This window comes from Vigna umbellata, chromosome 3, assembly GCF_029865625.1.
Source record: "Vigna umbellata cultivar VRB3 chromosome 3, Vumbellata_1.0, whole genome shotgun sequence".
NCBI lineage: Eukaryota > Viridiplantae > Streptophyta > Magnoliopsida > Fabales > Fabaceae > Vigna > Vigna umbellata.
The window spans coordinates 45783625-45802244 of record NC_142167.1 but is presented as its reverse complement, the minus strand read 5'-3'; the positions used below and the strand labels follow the sequence as shown (position 1 = coordinate 45802244).

The 18620-nt window shown below is 34.2% G+C and overlaps 1 protein-coding gene and 1 pseudogene across 1 annotated transcript; one reads left to right on the top strand and one right to left on the bottom strand.

Moving 5' to 3' along the window:
- Nucleotides 1-5490: 5490 nt before the first annotated feature.
- Nucleotides 5491-13473, top strand: LOC124822857 (ruBisCO large subunit-binding protein subunit beta, chloroplastic-like). The gene is made up of 14 exons (XM_088110603.1): nt 5491-5792; nt 5858-5983; nt 6778-6915; nt 7157-7252; nt 7403-7645; nt 7943-8177; nt 8960-9129; nt 9241-9318; nt 9412-9483; nt 9564-9668; nt 9824-9916; nt 10238-10330; nt 12904-13105; nt 13198-13473. Exons 1-14 carry the CDS (start codon nt 5649-5651, stop codon nt 13218-13220), a joined length of 1818 nt encoding a protein of 605 aa, XP_087966729.1. The 5' UTR covers nt 5491-5648; the 3' UTR covers nt 13221-13473.
- On the bottom strand, nt 13332-14057 carry LOC124849128 (GCN5-related N-acetyltransferase 1, chloroplastic pseudogene; annotated as a pseudogene).
- Nucleotides 14058-18620: the final 4563 nt, after the last annotated feature.

Sequence of the window (18620 nt, the reverse complement as noted above, 5' to 3'; positions counted from 1 at the left end):
CGCTCGTTGTGAAAATGAGGCTGAATGACGAACGCTCATTATAGACGAGCGTTCGTTGGGACAATGGGACCGGAGGACGAACGCTCGTTATGGACGAGCGTTGGTTGGGACGAGCGTTCGTAAGGACGAGCGTTCGTTAGGACGAGCGTTCGTTGGGGAGATGGGCGGATGACTAACGCTCGTTATGGACGAGCGTCAGTTGGGACGAGCGTTCGTTAGGACGAGCGTTCGTTTGGGAGATGGGCGGATGACTAACGCTCGTTATGGACGAGCGTTAGTTGGGACGAGCGTTCGTTAGGACGAGCGTTCGTTGGGGAGATGGGCGGATGACTAACGCTCGTTATGGACGAGCGTTAGTTGGGACGAGCGTTCGTTAGGCAATTAGATGTCGAACGTTCGAAAAAGGCCAAAACGTGCGTTCGTTGTGGGCTTGGCCCACCCGGGTGGCTTCTGACCTAGAATCCCCTAGGGGTTTGGCACCTTCTCTTCCATTCCTCACCCACGCAGATCCAACACTCTCCCGTAAGCTCACTCCCCCAACTCACACTCTCTCCAGAGACCCAAGGTCTCTTAATCTCTCCGCAGGCTCACCGCCATCTATGCCAGCGCCGGCCACCGCTTGTGCCACCGGAGCCCTCGTTAGCCCAAGCCGAGTCCGCAAGCTCTTTCTCTTCTCGCGCGGCTCGAAGACGGGTTTCTGCCTCCTCTCCCTTTCTTCTTCACGCAAGACCCAGACTCACCGCCAACACACGCGGTTGCCGGGGGAGCTCCAGATTTGGCGCCAGTGATAACGGCGACAGCCTTGGTGGGTGCTTGGATTAATTATTTTTTCACACAGGAAAATGGCATTGGTATGGGGTTGTGTATGAAGGATATCAGTTTACAGGTTTGGATTCTGCAAAGAGAGCATTGGTCTCTTGTTGAAGGTCGTGAGGCGTGTTTGGGTTATTGGGAATGGATGACGGACGTATCTGCAGAGTGGAATGGAGGCCTTAAGGGTGTTTTTGTGCGATGATAGGTGTAGTGGATGATGGGTTATGTTCCTCAATGGAGGTGTTCACGGGTGCTGGAGATGACGGAGAGGAGTGGAGAATCAGAGGGGTTGATGGAAGCTTGCGAGGGAGGGAGACAAAGGTTGGAGTAGGGAAATGGATGAAGATGGTTAAGGGTAGGATGAGGCTGGGGTGGTGAGTCTGTTTTGGTGTTCTCTGTTCGTGACCTTGGGTGCCTCAGGGGCTGAAATATGATAATGACGATGGTGGGTGTGACTTGGTTGCGTGAATTGTGTTGTGCTCGACTGAGTATGAGTGCGAATATGAGTAGTGGTGGCCGTGAGGTGTTGGTAGTGGTGGCCGGTGAATGTGGATGATGGTTGATGATTGGATGAGGGAATGAGGTTTGGTTGAGTAAATGGTGAAATGGAAGTCGTGAGAATGATTAATTGACTGGTAGTGTATTCGGCGTATACGAAAGGGAAACCTTCATTCTTTGTGGTTGGATGAAACGAAAATGGTGACTAACTTGAGAGGCTTTGCATCGCCGACACAGGAAGGAGAGGTGGTGCGTTTCGGGTGGGTGTTTTGTGTTACAGGTCGAAGATAACGAACATCTGAGGCATGATACTGGGATCATGGGTCCTGGGGGAATTAGGCATGGAGCTCGAAAGGTTAACCTGCTATCTCAGATTGAAGACGCAAGATATAACCATTATATTCCAGAGACAAGCTTTGAGTTTATACTAGATTTGAGATTTGGTTTATCCATTTCGTTTGATAGAGGTATGAGATGGCACGAGAACTATATTTGCTGCTGCTGTTTACTCTTTACTTACGTGTTTCCTGTGTGTTAATGGGTGCTAAAGGGATATGCAGTGTTGACGTTAGGGAAGTGTATGCCAATCTTCTATCGTTAGTTAAATAGATGAAAGCACTGAAACTGCATTTTGGGTGCAGTTTTGGTTAACAGAGGAATGGGAACAAACGCAAATATATACATTGATCCAGCATCAATCATTCACACTCAGCACGCATGAGGATAGTGTATCTAAGGAAAGCATACATACGTGGAGCATGACCAAAGAGCTTAGGTACATGAAGACTTACCTTCGCAGCTTCAAGATGTCTTTCCTCTTGGATTTTAATCCCCTTTGCCCTCCTCGGACGAACTTCTTTTTCAGTAACCAAAACCCCCAAATGATCTCGCAGGTACCGGAAAGTGAAGTAGACAGCTAGGTTCCCCTAACACTCGTTGCTTACTCTCCTTTTTCTTCGTCTAAGGTCTCTCCCTCTCTAAGTGATGGTGGTCCGTGTCCCTCCCCAATGTGATTATCCCCCTTTTCAAAAACAAACCTCCCTCCTCCTGCTGTACCCCTGGGATCTTCTCTGGCGCCCGATTTCCTTTTCCTCTTTTTTCATATTTTCATGTTTCATTTTGCCGTTGGCTTGATGCCCGTTCAAAACGTTTTCCTCTTCCATGCATGTCTGCCGTTGCCGCTTAAGAATTTCAGCAAGAAAAACAAAGCACTTTTTCACGCTGCCACCACGCAAACACTTTCTAAGCATTCACTGCAACTGACTTCAGAGGAGGGAAAGAGTTGACCTTGGGATTTTACTTTTCCCTTTGCCTTTTCTTTCGCTTCTTTTTTTTTGTTGCAGTGCAAATTTTTACATAAAAGATAACATTTTCTTGAATTTTTTTTTTTTAAAAAAAATAAAAATAAAAAACGAGATTAAAAGGGAAACAACAAAAATAATAATAATAAAAATAAAATAAGAAAGTAGAATTCAAAAATAAACCCTAAAAAAAACGGAAATAAAAAAACATAAAATAAAGCAAAAATGGAATACATAAAAAAAAAAAATAAAATATAATAAAATAAAATAAAATAAAACAAAATAAAATAAAACCAAATGAAATAAAGAAAAATAAAATATAATAGAAGAAAAAATGAATAGACGAAACAAAATAAACACAAAAGGACAAAAATATAAGAAAGGAAAACGGAACAAAATCATTTTTTGAGACTTCGTATTAAATTTATCTTTGCTCGTCTACTTTATCTTATTACCCCTTCTTAACTCTATATACATTTTTAACTACCCGGACGAAATTGGGTATTACAGTCTCATTTAAGACTTGAGAGATAAGAGTGAGGATTGGATTCTCCCCGGGATGTAGATAAAAGGGACTGGCATGATTGGTTGATTAATCCATGTGATCCATCACACCAAGAAAGAACCAAGAATTATGATTGAAGGAACTTTGGCACAACGGAAGCAGAGCAGGCATTAAACCTGCTCTGATACCATATTAGAAATGGTATGAAGAGAAAAGAGGAAGGCTTGAGAAGCCCTATGTCACGGGAGAGAGAAGTTCGGTCATGGAGAAGTCAAGCACTGAGAACAAGTTGCGACAACCAGGTAAGAAGAAAAAGAACTCTAAAATATTTTAATGTATTGTGTATTGTTTCTGTGTGCTACTTTGGGGAACAAAATAGAAACCTTATATATAGGTTCTCATGAAAAAGGGGGAAAAGGAGAAAACTGAAAACTAAAAACCCTAACTAACCCTAACCAACAAAATAAATTGATTATTACATTTAAACAGTAATCTAACTGATTTTAACGGTTTCAATATCTACTTAGTACAAATGAGTTGTATACTTTTTGAAAAATGAACCATTATTCAAATTGATATATATATATATATATATATATATATATATATATATATATGGGTTTGCTAACTTATGTAACCTCTTAAAGTCTACTAAATTTTAGTTGACAAAAAAATTCCTATTCGTAAAGAGAGGCATCACTAGTACAAAAACAGTGTACACCGTCGAATATTTTTGGCCTTTCACGTTGAATTCGTGAACAACGTCATATCGGGAGACGTTAAATTGACTTCGAATTTAAAAAAATTCGACGTTAATTTAACATCGAATTTCTTCAATATACGACGTTAATCAATTTTATTTTTATTTTTTCTAATTAATTGTAATCCTTTTTTACAACTCTACGAGACGTGAAAAGTATAATTATGAACGGTGATATAAGATCAACAACAAATAACAATAACAAACAACAAACAAGTTCAATCAAACAACAAACAAGTTCAATCAAACAACAAATAAGTTCAATCAAACAACAACAACAAACAAGTTCAACCAAACAACAATAACAACAAACAAGTTCAACAAAAAAAACAACAAACAAGTTCAACAAGAAAAACAAACAAGTTCAACAAATAAGTTCTTGAAAACGAAAACTAACCTTCAAAAGGTGCGTTCATCGGAATAAAGTGTTGCCACCAGTGAGAAAGAAACCAGAATGCGCCTATGAAGGACAAGAACATGAAAATAATCCGTGAAAACAAAAACGAAAATCATACCTAAAGTAGTTAATTAACATGCATTTGTATCAAATGAAAGAAAGTTTACATATGATGGTCGTCAAACTTCGTTCGATAAAAGTTTGAGCAGAGAAGAGGGTCTCGCACGCTAAGATAAAGTGAATGAATTTTCAATCTCGCTCAAATTTTTATTGAATTCACTAACCTTTTGACGTCTAACGCTGTGGCATTCGACGTTTTATATCCTTTTAAGTCGAATTATAATTTAATTTAAACGATGTTTAATAATTGCATTTATTTACAAAATTGTCACGATTATTTTTAAAGTTGGCTATTGAGTGGTTAGACGTTGAACACGTGACAGCTATTTTTGCAGGTGCATACTCCATAGGATATTTTAATAATTTTATTTTTAATTTAAAATAAAAAAAAATAAAAAAAATCAGAAATTATTCAAAACTTATAATCCATAATATATGAAGATATTTTTTTCAACTAAAATTTGGTACTTTAAGATGTTACATAAGTTAACAAATTATATATATATTATATATATATATGAATTTGTTTAAATACTTTTTTGATAAATATTAGATAGAAATAAGGAAAAAAGTTATAAATTAAAATTAACTTAAGCACTAGTTAAAAAAAAAAATTATGAAATTACACAATGGAACTTATATCCATTAACTTATATATAAACTAAATTTAATTTATGAAAAGTATTTATTTTTTATAAAAATGTTTATGCAGAATCTTATCCAATTGTAGTTATTCCAAGCACTTCATATACAAACATGCACTGTTAATTATAACTTATATGTTGTGGTTTTATCTAAATATATATTTGCTCTACATGTAGCAATTATTTATTTTGAACAATATATCGATTCACTTGTTTTGGGTGTACACGAAAATAAGACAACGCAATTAGAAAAAACTTGATGAGTGAAACTATGACATAAAAGAAAAGAAATATATTCAATCATGATATTGACGGAATTATCAGTCATATTTATCTATTAAAGTTACTAACAAAAAAAAACTAATAAGTAGAAATAGTTTGCATGGTGACAAAATTAGTAATAAGATATTTTCCCTTTCATTTTGTTCACAGAATACAAGAGTGAGATATTTCTGTTCTTTACACCATTACTCTTATCCACTGACATTGTCCAAACTGAACATTTCTTCAATTTATCGCTGTTGAAGTTCAACTTATTGCACTCAAGACAGCTAATAGTTGTTAATTACTTACATCAAACCAACACAGCCATTGAAAGATAGTCAAAGCCATGGCATGTTCTTCTTCATTCACATTTGCCAGTCCAACATCACTTCCCAGGCCCAGAAACTCACTTTGTTCTTCTCTAATCCCCAGAGCCATGGCAAAAGAGCTTTACTTCAACCATGATGGTTCAGCAACGAAGAAGTTGCTGGTAAGGACTAATAGTTTGTTTTGGTTCTTCACAAGCTGTGAGTGAATTGGTGTGTGATGGTGCAGGCAGGGGTGGACATGGTGGCTGAGTTGCTTGGTGTTACATTGGGTCCAAAGGGGAGGAATGTTGTGCTGCCCAATAAGTATGGACCTCCCAAAATAGTAAATGATGGAGAAACTGTTCTCAAAGAGGTGCTTTTTTCTTTTTGGTCATTCATCATTAACCATTTGCTTCTTCTCTTTAATGTTCTTCTTTTTGTACCATGGTCGGTTTAAGGTTGTGAATGTTGAGAATCAAATAGAGTCTAAATCTTAGAAATGAAAACATTGAGTATATGGAACAAGAACTATAAATATATTATTTTAAGGTTTTAGACTGGAGGTGGACTTTTGATGTTGTCTCTTCTTAATTAACTGTGTTAATTTCTTCTATGATTCAACTTATGTTTTATCGGTGTGTTTAGTTGGATTTATGTCTTATTGTATTAATTTTTTATATGATTAGACTCATGTTTTATTGACGTCCTCTTTTTTCAATAATTTTTTTTTTAAGATTCATTAGTGAAAAAGTTACATATTTATGCATTGTTAGATTACTATTTTGAAATACAGTTATTTATTCTCTAAAGTATATAATAAGAGGTGGCTATAAGAAGATCATAGTATTGGTAAGCCATCCACTAGGCATTTGAACAAGAGCATTTGAAGAAAACACAAGAACAGAATGAGAAAACAGTTTCCAGTGAGTTTTTTCTGTACTTTGGTTGTTGGATGAGAAATTGACTGTTGAGCAATGAAAAATTGTTTCAGAAAGTAGTGTTTGAAACAAAAAAGTAAGAAGAAAATCAAGCATGTCCTTTTTTTTCCCCACAATTTGGTGGGTGTTTTCCATGTTGTCTTATTGCTTATGTGCTTAATAAACTTGTATATCATCAGGTCTTCTAGTAATATGGTTTTGTAAACTTCTCTTTCCTGTGTTACATAAGATTGAATTGGAAGATCCGTTGGAAAATGTTGGTGTGAAATTGGTGAGACAAGCTGGTGCAAAAACCAATGACCTAGCTGGTGATGGCTCAACTACATCTGTTGTTCTTGCTCATGGCTTAATCAGAGAGGGGACAAAGGTAAACAAAACCACCTAAACATGAGTGTCCTATTACATCAATCACAACAAAATTATTACATGTTAGCACATATGAAAAGTTGACATGTATTGCTATATAAAAAAGGTCCCATCCTATGTCAAATTTGCAAATAAAAGTTGAAGAAACATTAGTTTTTAGTTCATGCTTTAATCACCATGTTAATAACTTTAAAGGGGTGTTCTTAACTTTGAGTTCTAAAGCTCCTTTTTTCTTTCTCTAGGTTATTGCTGCTGGAATGAATCCTGTTCAAATTGCTCGTGGGATTGAGAAGACAGCAACTGCACTTGTTTCTGAACTCAGTTTCATGTCAAGAGAGGTAGGATCACTTCATTTATTAAATGATGTTTCAATTTTTTACTTGATGTAAAACTTAAACTCATACTTGGATTCTTTAATTATAAATTTTGCTTGGTGTCAATTGTTGCTTATAGTTTGCAAAGTCTAACAACATTGATTGAACTTGCAGGTTGAGGATGATGAACTTGCAGATGTTGCAGCAGTAAGTGCAGGGAATGATTATGCAGTTGGAAACATGATTTCTGAGGCACTGCATAAGGTAGGAAAAAGAGGAGTAGTAACAATTGAAACCGGAAAAAGTACTGAGAACAGTTTAGAGATTGTGGAGGGAATGCAATTTGATCGTGGATATTTGTCCCCATACTTTGTCAACAATAGAAGAAAGATGACAGTGGAACTCCACAACTGCAAGGTATCATTTAGAGTCTGAAAGAACTTGTACAGTGTTAAAAGTGCTTATGATGATGATATTTCTGCAAGTATTTTTAAGCTTGACTAAGCAAGCTTCATGGTTGAGCTTATGATATCTTCTCTAAAGTGATAAACTTAATAGATAAATACTTAATTGGTTGGTTTGGCAAAAGCATCTTTCACATAAAAGCTATAAGCAAGTTCAAATAAAAATAAGATGTAATTAAATGATGATAATGAGTAACAAAATATGTAATTAAGTTAAATAACTACATGATGCATAGTTATTTGGTTGCAGTTGCTTTTGGTGGACAAGAAAATCACAAACCCAAAGGAGTTGATCAACATACTGAACAATTCTGCAAAAGAAAAGTACCCAATTGTGATAGTTGCAGAGGACATTGAGCAAGAAGCTCTAGCTCCTGTCATTAAAAATAAACTTCGAGGGGCACTTAAGGTAGCTGCCATTAAGGCTCCTGCCTTTGGTGAACGCAAGACTCACTGCTTGGAAGACATTGCAATCTTGACTGGAGGTACAACATCCAACACTTCCACTTATAATCTTCATTATGTTTTGTTTGTTCATATGTTTAGACAAACAAGAAACAAAAACTTTCTCAGCTATAGCTTTCTGTTATGCTCTTTTTATCTGTTCATCTTTTCTGTTTGCAATTATGTTATTCTGCATTGTATATGTACATATACCCCTTCTCATAGTAAGAGTTCAGAGCCTTTATTGATCATTCTTACTGTTTCTTTTCTTTTCCAATTTTGTTATTGTATCAAATTCATTTAGAAGTTTATCTTAGTGAAATTTATTATGTCATAGTCACCATTCACAAATATCTAGTCACGTATTCGAAATATATACGTTGAGGAGGTGTGTTAGAAATTTAATATCGATTAAAGGTAAAACAAATGTATGTTATAAATGATTATATAAATGAGTGTAAACCTCGTATTAAAAACCGGTTTTGTAGGATTAGGTTACATTTGAAGTTTATTTGTTAATATGGTAGTCAATTTTCAGCTTGCAGATGTGTTCACAAAATCTCTATCTCCGGCTTTGTTTCAAGAACTCTGTTCCAAGCTGGGCTTGATGTTTTCACTTCTGTTGTTCTGTCCGATTGCCATCTTCGTTAAACTTCTATTAGAAACCAATTATGTACTTGAATGGAAGAAAGCATCAGTTGTTAAAATGCTAATTGGAAGTTCCATTTTTACATGCATAGTCTTCACTTTGTAGTTTATTCTGCAATAAAACATTAGTTCTTTACAACCTTTGTTTTTTTGTAATTGATATGCTGTTTTTCAGGTACTGTGATTAGAGAAGACATGGGATTCACCCTAGAAAAGGCTACCAAGGATGTTCTGGGTTCTGCTACAAAGGTAGTCATAACAAAGAATTCTACCTTAATAGTTACCGATGGGAGTACAAGATCACTTGTAGAGAAGAGGGTTCATCAACTGAAGAAGCTTGTTGAGGTGCATACACAATTTTCAAAACCATCACATCTCACACTTGACTAGTGTTAAATTTTCAAAGTTAAATTGTATATTGTTCACAAATATGATTGATTGACATATTTCACACAGAATACAGTGGATAAATTTCCCAAAAAGATATTGAATGAAAGAATAGCAAGATTATCAGGGAGCATTGCCATTCTCCAGGTTTTGTAAATTTCATTTCATTTTGTTTGGACATTTTGGATTTTAAGAATTCTATTTTTAATGTTCTATTAGCAACTTGAATACAAATCATAGGTAGGAGCACAAACACAAGTGGAGCTGAAGGATAAACAATTAAGAATAGAAGATGCTCTAAATGCAACCAAGGTATTATTTCCTTTTCATGGCTCAAACAAGTTAATTTGCCACCATTTTTATGGTTAACCTTCTTACTTGGAACATGGCAGGCTGCAATAGATGAAGGTGTAGTAGTTGGAGGTGGTTGTAGCCTTTTAAGACTATCCAAAAAGGTGGATGGTATAAAAGTACTTCTAGACAATGAAGAACAAAAGGTTTCATTCCATTGCACTAAGTTTTTCATATCATGTTTGAAGTTTATGATTTAGCCAAGCTCTTGTTGTAAATATCCCTTAAAGTCTTTGTTTTGATTTGTATCTTTTTGTTGTCTGTTCAAGACATTGAATATTTATTTGTGTATTATCTGCAGATTGGAGCTGAAATCTTCAGAAGAGCTTTAAGCTATCCTGCAAGATTGATAGCGAAAAATGCTGGTGTAAATGGCAATGTTGTTGTAAATAAGGTATTGAGCCTGAGAAACTGTGTTTTATAATGTTGGATTCTTAACAATAACATAGAAAAAAACAAAAAATAAGATTGAAAGAAAGCAAAATATATCAATTTTTGCACTTAGATTTTGCATGCTTTGTAATTTTTCAGGAAAAATTTTCAAAACTATATACAGAGATTTTTCTAACATTTGTCCTGTGTTCAACTATTGTTGATTTATCAATTAAAAAATCTCAATTATTAAGATTTTTTTTTTCAGATTTTAGTTTATTAAACTAAAGAAGAAAGGTATATATTGAATAAAATGCAAGCTTGAGGCGTTTATGGTATGCAGGTTTTATTGGAAGATAACATGAATTTTGGTTACAATGCTGCTAAGGACTGTTATGAGGATCTGATGAAGGCTAGGATTATGGATCCAACAAAGGTATGCTCATTTAGTTTGTGTAAAGGTCAAATTAAATTATCAAAACAAAATTTCAATTCTAGTTATAGAAAAGTATATAAGAAAAAAACAATTAAAGAACTTCATGTAAGTTTGGCCCTTTTCCATTGTGTAACTAACCAATATAATGTTTGTTAATCTTGTGTTTGAATTTACACTAAAATTTTAAAAAGATTCTAAGTTTACAGAATTTTATTTCAATTACTATAAAATATAAACAATTATTTTAATAATAAACAATATATAATAATTTTAAAATATCAATTAGTAGTATTTTAGAGCCTATAATGATGAAAGTTATTTTTTACAAAGTTCACCAAAATATATTAGTTGTCTTCAACTTCAACTAGAATTAAGATTATAATTATTTTAGCTAATGGTTACTTTTTAAACATCTTTATTCGAGTCTTTTTTTAATGTTCTATTAACATTGACTAAAATAGGTATTTTTAATTTTAATTTTTTATTTCAAATTGATAAAAAAAAAACCATGAAAATAATCTTAAGTTAGGATTATTTAAAAGTTTGCTTAATCAACATTAGAAAAAAAAATAACCTTAATCAACTTTAGAAAAGGTCAACAATGGTGATATTGTTGAAAAGATCCCAACAAACATTAAAAAAATGTCAATAAAAAAAACTATGATTGACATTAATTAAAGAAGTAGTTTTTAGACATTAATGGAAAAAGGTTTTATCCTACAATAATTTCAACTTACATTGATCGATAAATAGTCCACTAATATTAAATAAAAAATTTGGATGATACCAATTGAGAAGTAATTCTACATTAGACAAGAAATTTGTTATTAACTAGTTAGAAAAAAATTAAATTTAAAATAAAATTCAACTGAAAACAAGTCATACTTAAGTTTAATACAAAAAATAAAGCTGTCAAAATAGGTCATCCGACCCGGCCTACCACGGATTGATCACTTAGTGAACCAACCTAACCTGACTCATTTATTAGCCAGCCAGAAAAATTCGAACCCGACCCAACCTATCACGGGTTGGTAGATAAACGGGTTGGCTCACTTAATTACAAATTTTTTTAAAATAAAAAAAAATTACAAATTTAAATCTAAACAAATTTCACTGAAACAAATTTCACTGACAATATGTGTCTTTAATTAATTTTGAAAATAAAGAACTTAAATAATTTTTTCAAGCAAAAACAAAATAATAAATATTTTTTTATAAAATTAAAATTAAATTTTAATAAAATAAAATTAGGTAGATGGGTTGGTGGACCAACCCGGCTCACCACGGGTTCAACCCGCATGAGCCGGGTTTAAATGAGCCGGGTTTAAATGAGCCGGGTTAAAATTTGACCCATATAAAAAAGATACAATTTTTCAAACCCAATCCGACTCAAACCCGTGGCGAGCCGGGTTGATCCGTGGATTGTGACCCGTTTTGATAGCTCTAACAAAAAAGTTATATTTGATATCTACTAAAAAAACATCATTAATATTAACCAAGAAAATATTATTTAACAACAACTCATAAATAACTTAGTCTTAATTTGCAAAGAAAAAATAATTTTAACGATTTCAATCCAAAAATAAAAACTATTGACCTTGAAAAAGAAAATCTCACTTGTCAGTAGTAAAAATTTTATTGTTGAGTCGATGTTTTTTAAATCTTGACCAAGTTCACAATGTTAGAACCGTTTAATTTGATGACTCTCTGTGAAATTGAAGTAAAAAACATGCTAATGGAGCTAAATAGTAGAGGAGAGAAAAAATTATATATATATATATATATATATATATATATATATGAAAGAATTTGAAAATTTTGAAATTATAAAATTGCACATATATCCATTAAGATAATAATAAAGATAATGATACTTTGACAGCGTTTTAACAATCATTTATGTGTCATTAAGTGATTGGTCCAAAATTACTTCGCAATTAATAATAATAATCACAAACACCAACATGAACCAATCACAAAATAACACATAAATAGGATTACAATATTATAAAAAAATTGTTTTCAAAGTATTATTATCCATGACATTGCCCTCCTTCTACTTATATCCTTTATATTTTTAATAAAATTTCCCGCTTCTTATATTACAATAGTTTTAAAATAAGCATACACCTCTCTCTTTCTTTTGATATATGACTCGTCTTTATAAAATAGTTACAGTTTTCCTATTTATTTATTTATTTTAATTACACATTATAATAATGTTATTATTTTAATGAAAAAGATTCTAAAGTTTGCCACCATTAATATATCACACTGCACCTAACAGATTAGCACCAGGAATTGTAACAGTGTTCCAGCACCATGAAGTTTTATCCAGTATCTGCAGGAACTAAAGCTAGCAGTTTTAAAGCCTAAGAACTAAAATTTAAGCCAGAAACAAGTATGCAAACTAAAGAAAGTATCTAATAACCAATGAATAACAAAAAGGGGACAAAAACAGGAATGTGAATCAGTGAAAAGCATGACGAAAACCATGTTAATTTGGCAGTGGAGATGCAGTGAGATAGATTAGCACAGAATGACCAAGTCTGTGATGTTGAAAATTGGTGCAGGTAGTTAGATGCTGTATAGAACATTCAGCTTCAGTGGCCAAGTCATTTCTAACATCTAATGCTGTTGTGATTGAGCGCAAGGAGTTGCAGCCCATAACATTGCCCCCAAGAAAGGCCATGGCTACCCCAAATCTCGCTATACCAAAAGATCTTGCCTTTTCGAAAGGTCTTCCAATGTCAAAAGATCTTGCTATGTCAAAAGGTCATTTCACTCACTTCATCGTCTTTAATTTCCTCTGCCACAATATTTTCCCCTGTTAGTAGTAACGATTGTGTTGAAATTTGGTTACTCAGGTTTCGTACCAAAGGGTTTCTGAAATGGAAAATTGTGAACTTTCAGACCCATGCCTGGCTTCAGTGTGAGCAATGAAGAAACAGTGCAGATTAATCCACAGATACATTGTACAGATAGTGGCATTCACCAATCCTAGGAACAACAAACGAAGTTACCAACAACTCAATTTTGTAATAAATTTTGAATATTCAAGCAATTTTATAAGGACAATGTGAAAGACTTGTTGGATACATGGTAATAAAAAGAAGTGAAAATAAAAATCCTATTTTTTCTTTTGTCGTTTGGAGTAAACCATTCCCCGGATGCCATCGGGATCGGCGACGAAGCCCAACGGGCGATAGAACCCGAGAACTCGGGGCTCCGAATAAAGGGCAATATTGGAAATTCCTCTTCCCAGAAGCTCCTTCAGCAGCCTCTCGATGACGGCCTTGCCGAGCCCGATCCCCTGGAACGACGGGTCCACCACCACGTCCCATATGATGGCGTTGAAGACGCCGTCGCCGGTTGCCCTCGCGAAAGCCACCGGCCGCCGCGTCCTCCGATGCTCCACCCATAGAACCGCCTGCGTGTGCTCCAGTGCCAGGCGGATCTTCTCCGGGTCCCGCCGTGGGAACCCCACCGCCACGAACACAGTGTTCAGCTCCTCCAGGTCCAGCCCCTCCGCGTCGCGCCGCAACAAGAACCCGCGCGACTCCAGCGCCTCGTCGGAGACTGAGAGCGGATAGTCTCCACCGTAGGGGGAGGACGATGCGACGGAGACGCTTCGGGGGAGGGTTCGCACCCTGGTTTGGCCGAAACGGAGACAGGGTGTAAGAGGAGCGGAGACAGCGCCACGTAACAACATTTTATAGATAGAACAAAAAAGTGTTTTGAATTTAATTTATAATGCAAATTTCACACTTTATGATCATTTTCCCACTTTATCTTAAATAATATTTTTAAACTAAATAAAAAAAAAACTCAAGCTTAAATAATATTTTAGAATTATCTTACTTGCTAAAATAATATGTATGCTCTTAGATTTTCTACTTCTATCCTGATTTTGATTTTAAAATCGTATGCGTAAATTAATAAGTAAGAATAACAATAAAATAAAAAACATTAAAAATAATGATGATGGAGAAACTAGTATCTATTGAAACAATTAATAGGGTAATAATAATAATAATAATAATTTAATTTTATTCTGATGGTGTGGCTGTTTTTGCAGGTTTGTGGCTGAGAGAAAGCCTTCATGGATAAGGTGGGTTAGATTAGAGTTTTTGTTTTATTTGTTAAAGAGGGAAATGAAAAAGAAAATAAATTGGAATGTTACAAATAAAGTATTAAAGAAAATATTGAGTTGTTTTAATGGTTTTCAATCAAAAAATTTAGGTGACTTTAATAATTATTTATTAAGATTTAGACATTACAAAAATATCAATAAACCACCAATCAAGAACTTCTTCTCATTGTTTGGACTTCATTTAATTTTCATCTGTTTTTATTTATTTGCAGTAACTTCATATAGTGAATATATTTTTAGTCCAATATAACTTTAATATATGCCCTTTAATTATAATTTGATAATCTCTTTTAATTATATTGCCTATATTAGAAATGTTGTTAATTTTTGAGGTATCAATATTAGGACACTATTGTCATTCAATATATCGGTTGTTGATATCTTTGATTAGTTTAAAATTTATTTGTTAACTTGCTTGATTAAGTTTGAAGAGGAAAATAAATAATATAGTGTGTTGACAATTTGTAGAAAATTAAATAAAAGTTGAATGTATTATAATTTTGTGAATGTGACAATAGTGTAAAATAAAACACCAATTCTAATATTTGTAATATTAATAATAATTGAAAAAAAAAAATAAAACACCAAAATGAGAATATTTTGTTATAACTAATATAAATTATTATATCCATAGCGAATTAATTCCATTAAAATGGTTTTAAAAAATTAAATGAGTTAACCGTCAATTCAACTCTTCAAATTATAATTACATTGTAGTTTCAAAATTATAAAATAAGGTATTTGCTTTTAAAAATTTATAATTATCTATATTTTATATTTTAGACCTATACGTAACATTTTAATTTTCATTATCACATTTTTAATATTACAAAAATAATTAATTTGAGGAAAACATATAAACTGCCATCATACTTATTCAAAAAATAATATATAATATAGCAAAATTTATATATACATCATTCTACACTACAAGAAGATATACCACACTGTGTTAAAATTTCAAATGTGAGTCTAAGTCGCACATTGGGCAAAAATAAGAAAGTAGAACACCATATAAGGTTGAAGATACATTAATCCATTGTCTTAAGGTTAAAGATACATTAATCCTTTAAGGTTTTAGGTAGAGCACCATATTTATGTCATACTAGACCTGTAAGACCAATCTTCCACTAACTCTATATACCAAAACAATCATTCATCAGATAAAACATGAATCAATGACTCAATTCACCTAAGATTGAATACTCATTTGTTCAAATGACCAACAATTCAGTACATTAAAATCAAATCACTACCGAAAAACTAATAAAACATATTTCACACATTATAAACTAGATTTTTAGCGAACTAAGTGGCTAACTAATCCTAATTGACACAAAAAAAGACTTCAAACATCAGGTTCCCTCATAAAACAACTCCTATAGAATTTCACCTATTAAAGCCCCCAATCTTAAACCAAAATCAATTGTAACTCTATCCTTTTACCACACTATGATTTAACAGAAATTCCCAACTTAATACAACATCACTTCCACCAGTTTAAGCAACTAAAAAAGGTACATTCAACAATCAATCACTACAAAGTTCGTTTAATATCAGAAAACACACATTCAAACTAAATTCACTAAATCATGTACAAAACATCAGAATTTTAGCATACTCATTTACTTAATGCAATAATTTAGTTAATTTAATCAAACTAAAGTACACCAAATCATATTTATCAAAATACTAGAATGACAGAGTTTGGGTATTTAACTTCCATTACCTAAAAAATGACTAAACTGCTCAAGAAAGCCTAAAGCAGCCTCCAAACGCACATGAAACTTCACATGCAACACAAAAAGGGCTAGCATGCAAGAAAAAAGAAATTTACCAAAGAAAGGAGTAGAGTACACCATGGTCTACAGACCCATGGTCACATTACTAAGCATCTCTTGCACTCCACCTCCCATGAATTCATTTGGTTGTTTGCCACCGGTTGCCTGCCAAGGCTTCACTTGACTGTGGAGGGACGTACTCGTTTGAGCTCGGACCTGAACCATTGGTTTTGATACCAATTGTAGGGAGGGACGACACACACATAAATCTCCATAATGGTAAGATATTGTCTGCTCTAGGCCAAGCCCTCACGGATTTTCTTTTGGTACTACTCCAAAAGACCTATTACCAAGAGAGGTATCTTATGTGTATATAAACCTATGTCTCTCTTATTTTATTTAATGTGAGATTCTGTTTGTATCCTAACAGAAACCAATTAGTTAGACTTGAAAATCTCGTCATGAGGATTACTTAAGCAAATTTTGATCTTCAAACAGATGAACAGGGGATGAAAGCCCTTAGATAGAAGTTAGATAACTATAGAAAAGTGGTTTCTTGAAAGATTGTATGTTTTAAATTAATGAAACTCATTGCTTACAAAAATATTTATATTAAAATATTCACTACAAGAAATGCGTTAATTACCAAAGGATTAATACGACGACCTTTTTGTCGTCGGTAAAGTTGATATACCGAAGAATTTACCGGCGGTTAATTTATATGGTTTTACGGACGTCTTATGCCCGTCGGTAATGGGCAGCGAATTTACCGAAGACTTTTAGCCGTCGGCATAGGCGTGGACTTAATGAAATCAGGAATTGGGATTTCCCTCTTCCACTCTCCCAAAATCACTATTCGCGAAAGCAAGCTTCCCCCCATTTCTGATTTCACTGTTCTCCCTCTCCCCTCTCCCCTCACCGTAATTTGTCTCCCTCTCTCATTCAGAGTTCGAAAGCACAATTGCCATTGTTTCCCACTCGTCCATTACGGTTCCGCCATCGCCATTGACCGTTCTCGAGCTCCTCTCCATTCTCCAAAAGCGTGTGTGGTTGAAGGATGGAGGCATTGAGGTGACGCCTTCCATTGTGGACGGTGCTTCTCTTAGGGTTTGTTCACGACAGTCCTTTGGCGGCGTAAGGAGGTGCGTCACCGGTCAGTGGATGGTGTCGCAGCGTGAGCAGAGCTTCGAGTTCATGAGGGAGGTTGATCTAGGGGTGCGTGACGAACTGGATTTTGTGCGTGAGAAGGGCTTCAAGAGAGAGGCTATTGGAGGTGCTAATACACCTAGGGTTGTCGCTGTTGTAGAGGTAAGTTATTGCTTCAAATTATGTACCTTTTGGTGGCTGCGTCTTTGTTAGTATTAATTGTTTTCCCTTTGAATTTTCAATTTTGTTTGTATTCTTTCTTTGGATCCCATATTTTATTTTTCTACACATAGGGACGGACACTGTATATTGATATGAGAATCATTTCAGTTCTAATTTGTATGAGTATATTATACCTTGTTTCTTTAAAGCTGTCTAGCTTGGTTGGATAATTGTGATGTTCTTATGTTTCATGATTTTAGTTATGTGAACATGTTGACTTCAATGGTTTTGTGATGGATGGGTAAGGATATGTAAGTCTCACCTTTATCCCTGATTTGTGATGCATGTGTGAATGAACATGTATATGTCTATTGCTCTTGGTTCGCATGAGATACAGATTGGAGATTAAATTTAACACTAAATATCCAGGTAAATGATTGCAATTGATTTTAGATCATGTGTTGGGGCTGTTTGTGTCATATAGCTAAGGTTCTATGATCATATGGTCTACATAGGTAGTCTTTGTATGTTGCTCTGTTATGAATTGATGAATTAAGTATGAGAAATATTTTAAATTGATGTTTGGGTTGTATTGGGGTTAGGGAAAATGAGGTTTCCTCCCGGTTTTCCTTTGTGTCCAATAGTAAAATGTGATGATGCATATGTTCCTCTTGTTTTGTACTTTCTTCTGTGCTTATTGCAATATGGGAATATTAAATGGATATATCATGAGTTATGTTTTCAAGTAATAAATTAAGAATTTGGTATCCATGGTGGAATTAAGGATGGCTGGAAAATTTATGTATGCTTTGTGGTGTTTTAATATTTCTGAACTGGAATTGTTGTATGAGTTCGAAACGAGTGGGTATAGTAATATTGATTGAATAGTCTTAAATAATGAAAAGAAGTGGTAGTGTTTAGGTGTTAACTAAACAAAATGGGTTGGAAAGTAAACTCAAGAAGATAGTGTTATGTTCGGTGGAAATGAAATTAAGTTGTTGATGTTTTGTGTTGATATGAGAGGGGTTGTGGAGTTTTGGAAAGGATA

Bases quoted from the DNA above. Each gene is read 5' to 3' on its own strand.
- LOC124822857 (XM_088110603.1), top strand. From the start codon at position 5,649: ATGGCATGTTCTTCTTCATTCACATTTGCCAGTCCAACATCACTTCCC. The intron at 9,917-10,237 runs GTATTGAGCCTG...TATGGTATGCAG, and splicing joins GCAATGTTGTTGTAAATAAG to GTTTTATTGGAAGATAACAT. The intron at 10,331-12,903 runs GTATGCTCATTT...AAATTGGTGCAG, and splicing joins GGATTATGGATCCAACAAAG to GTAGTTAGATGCTGTATAGA.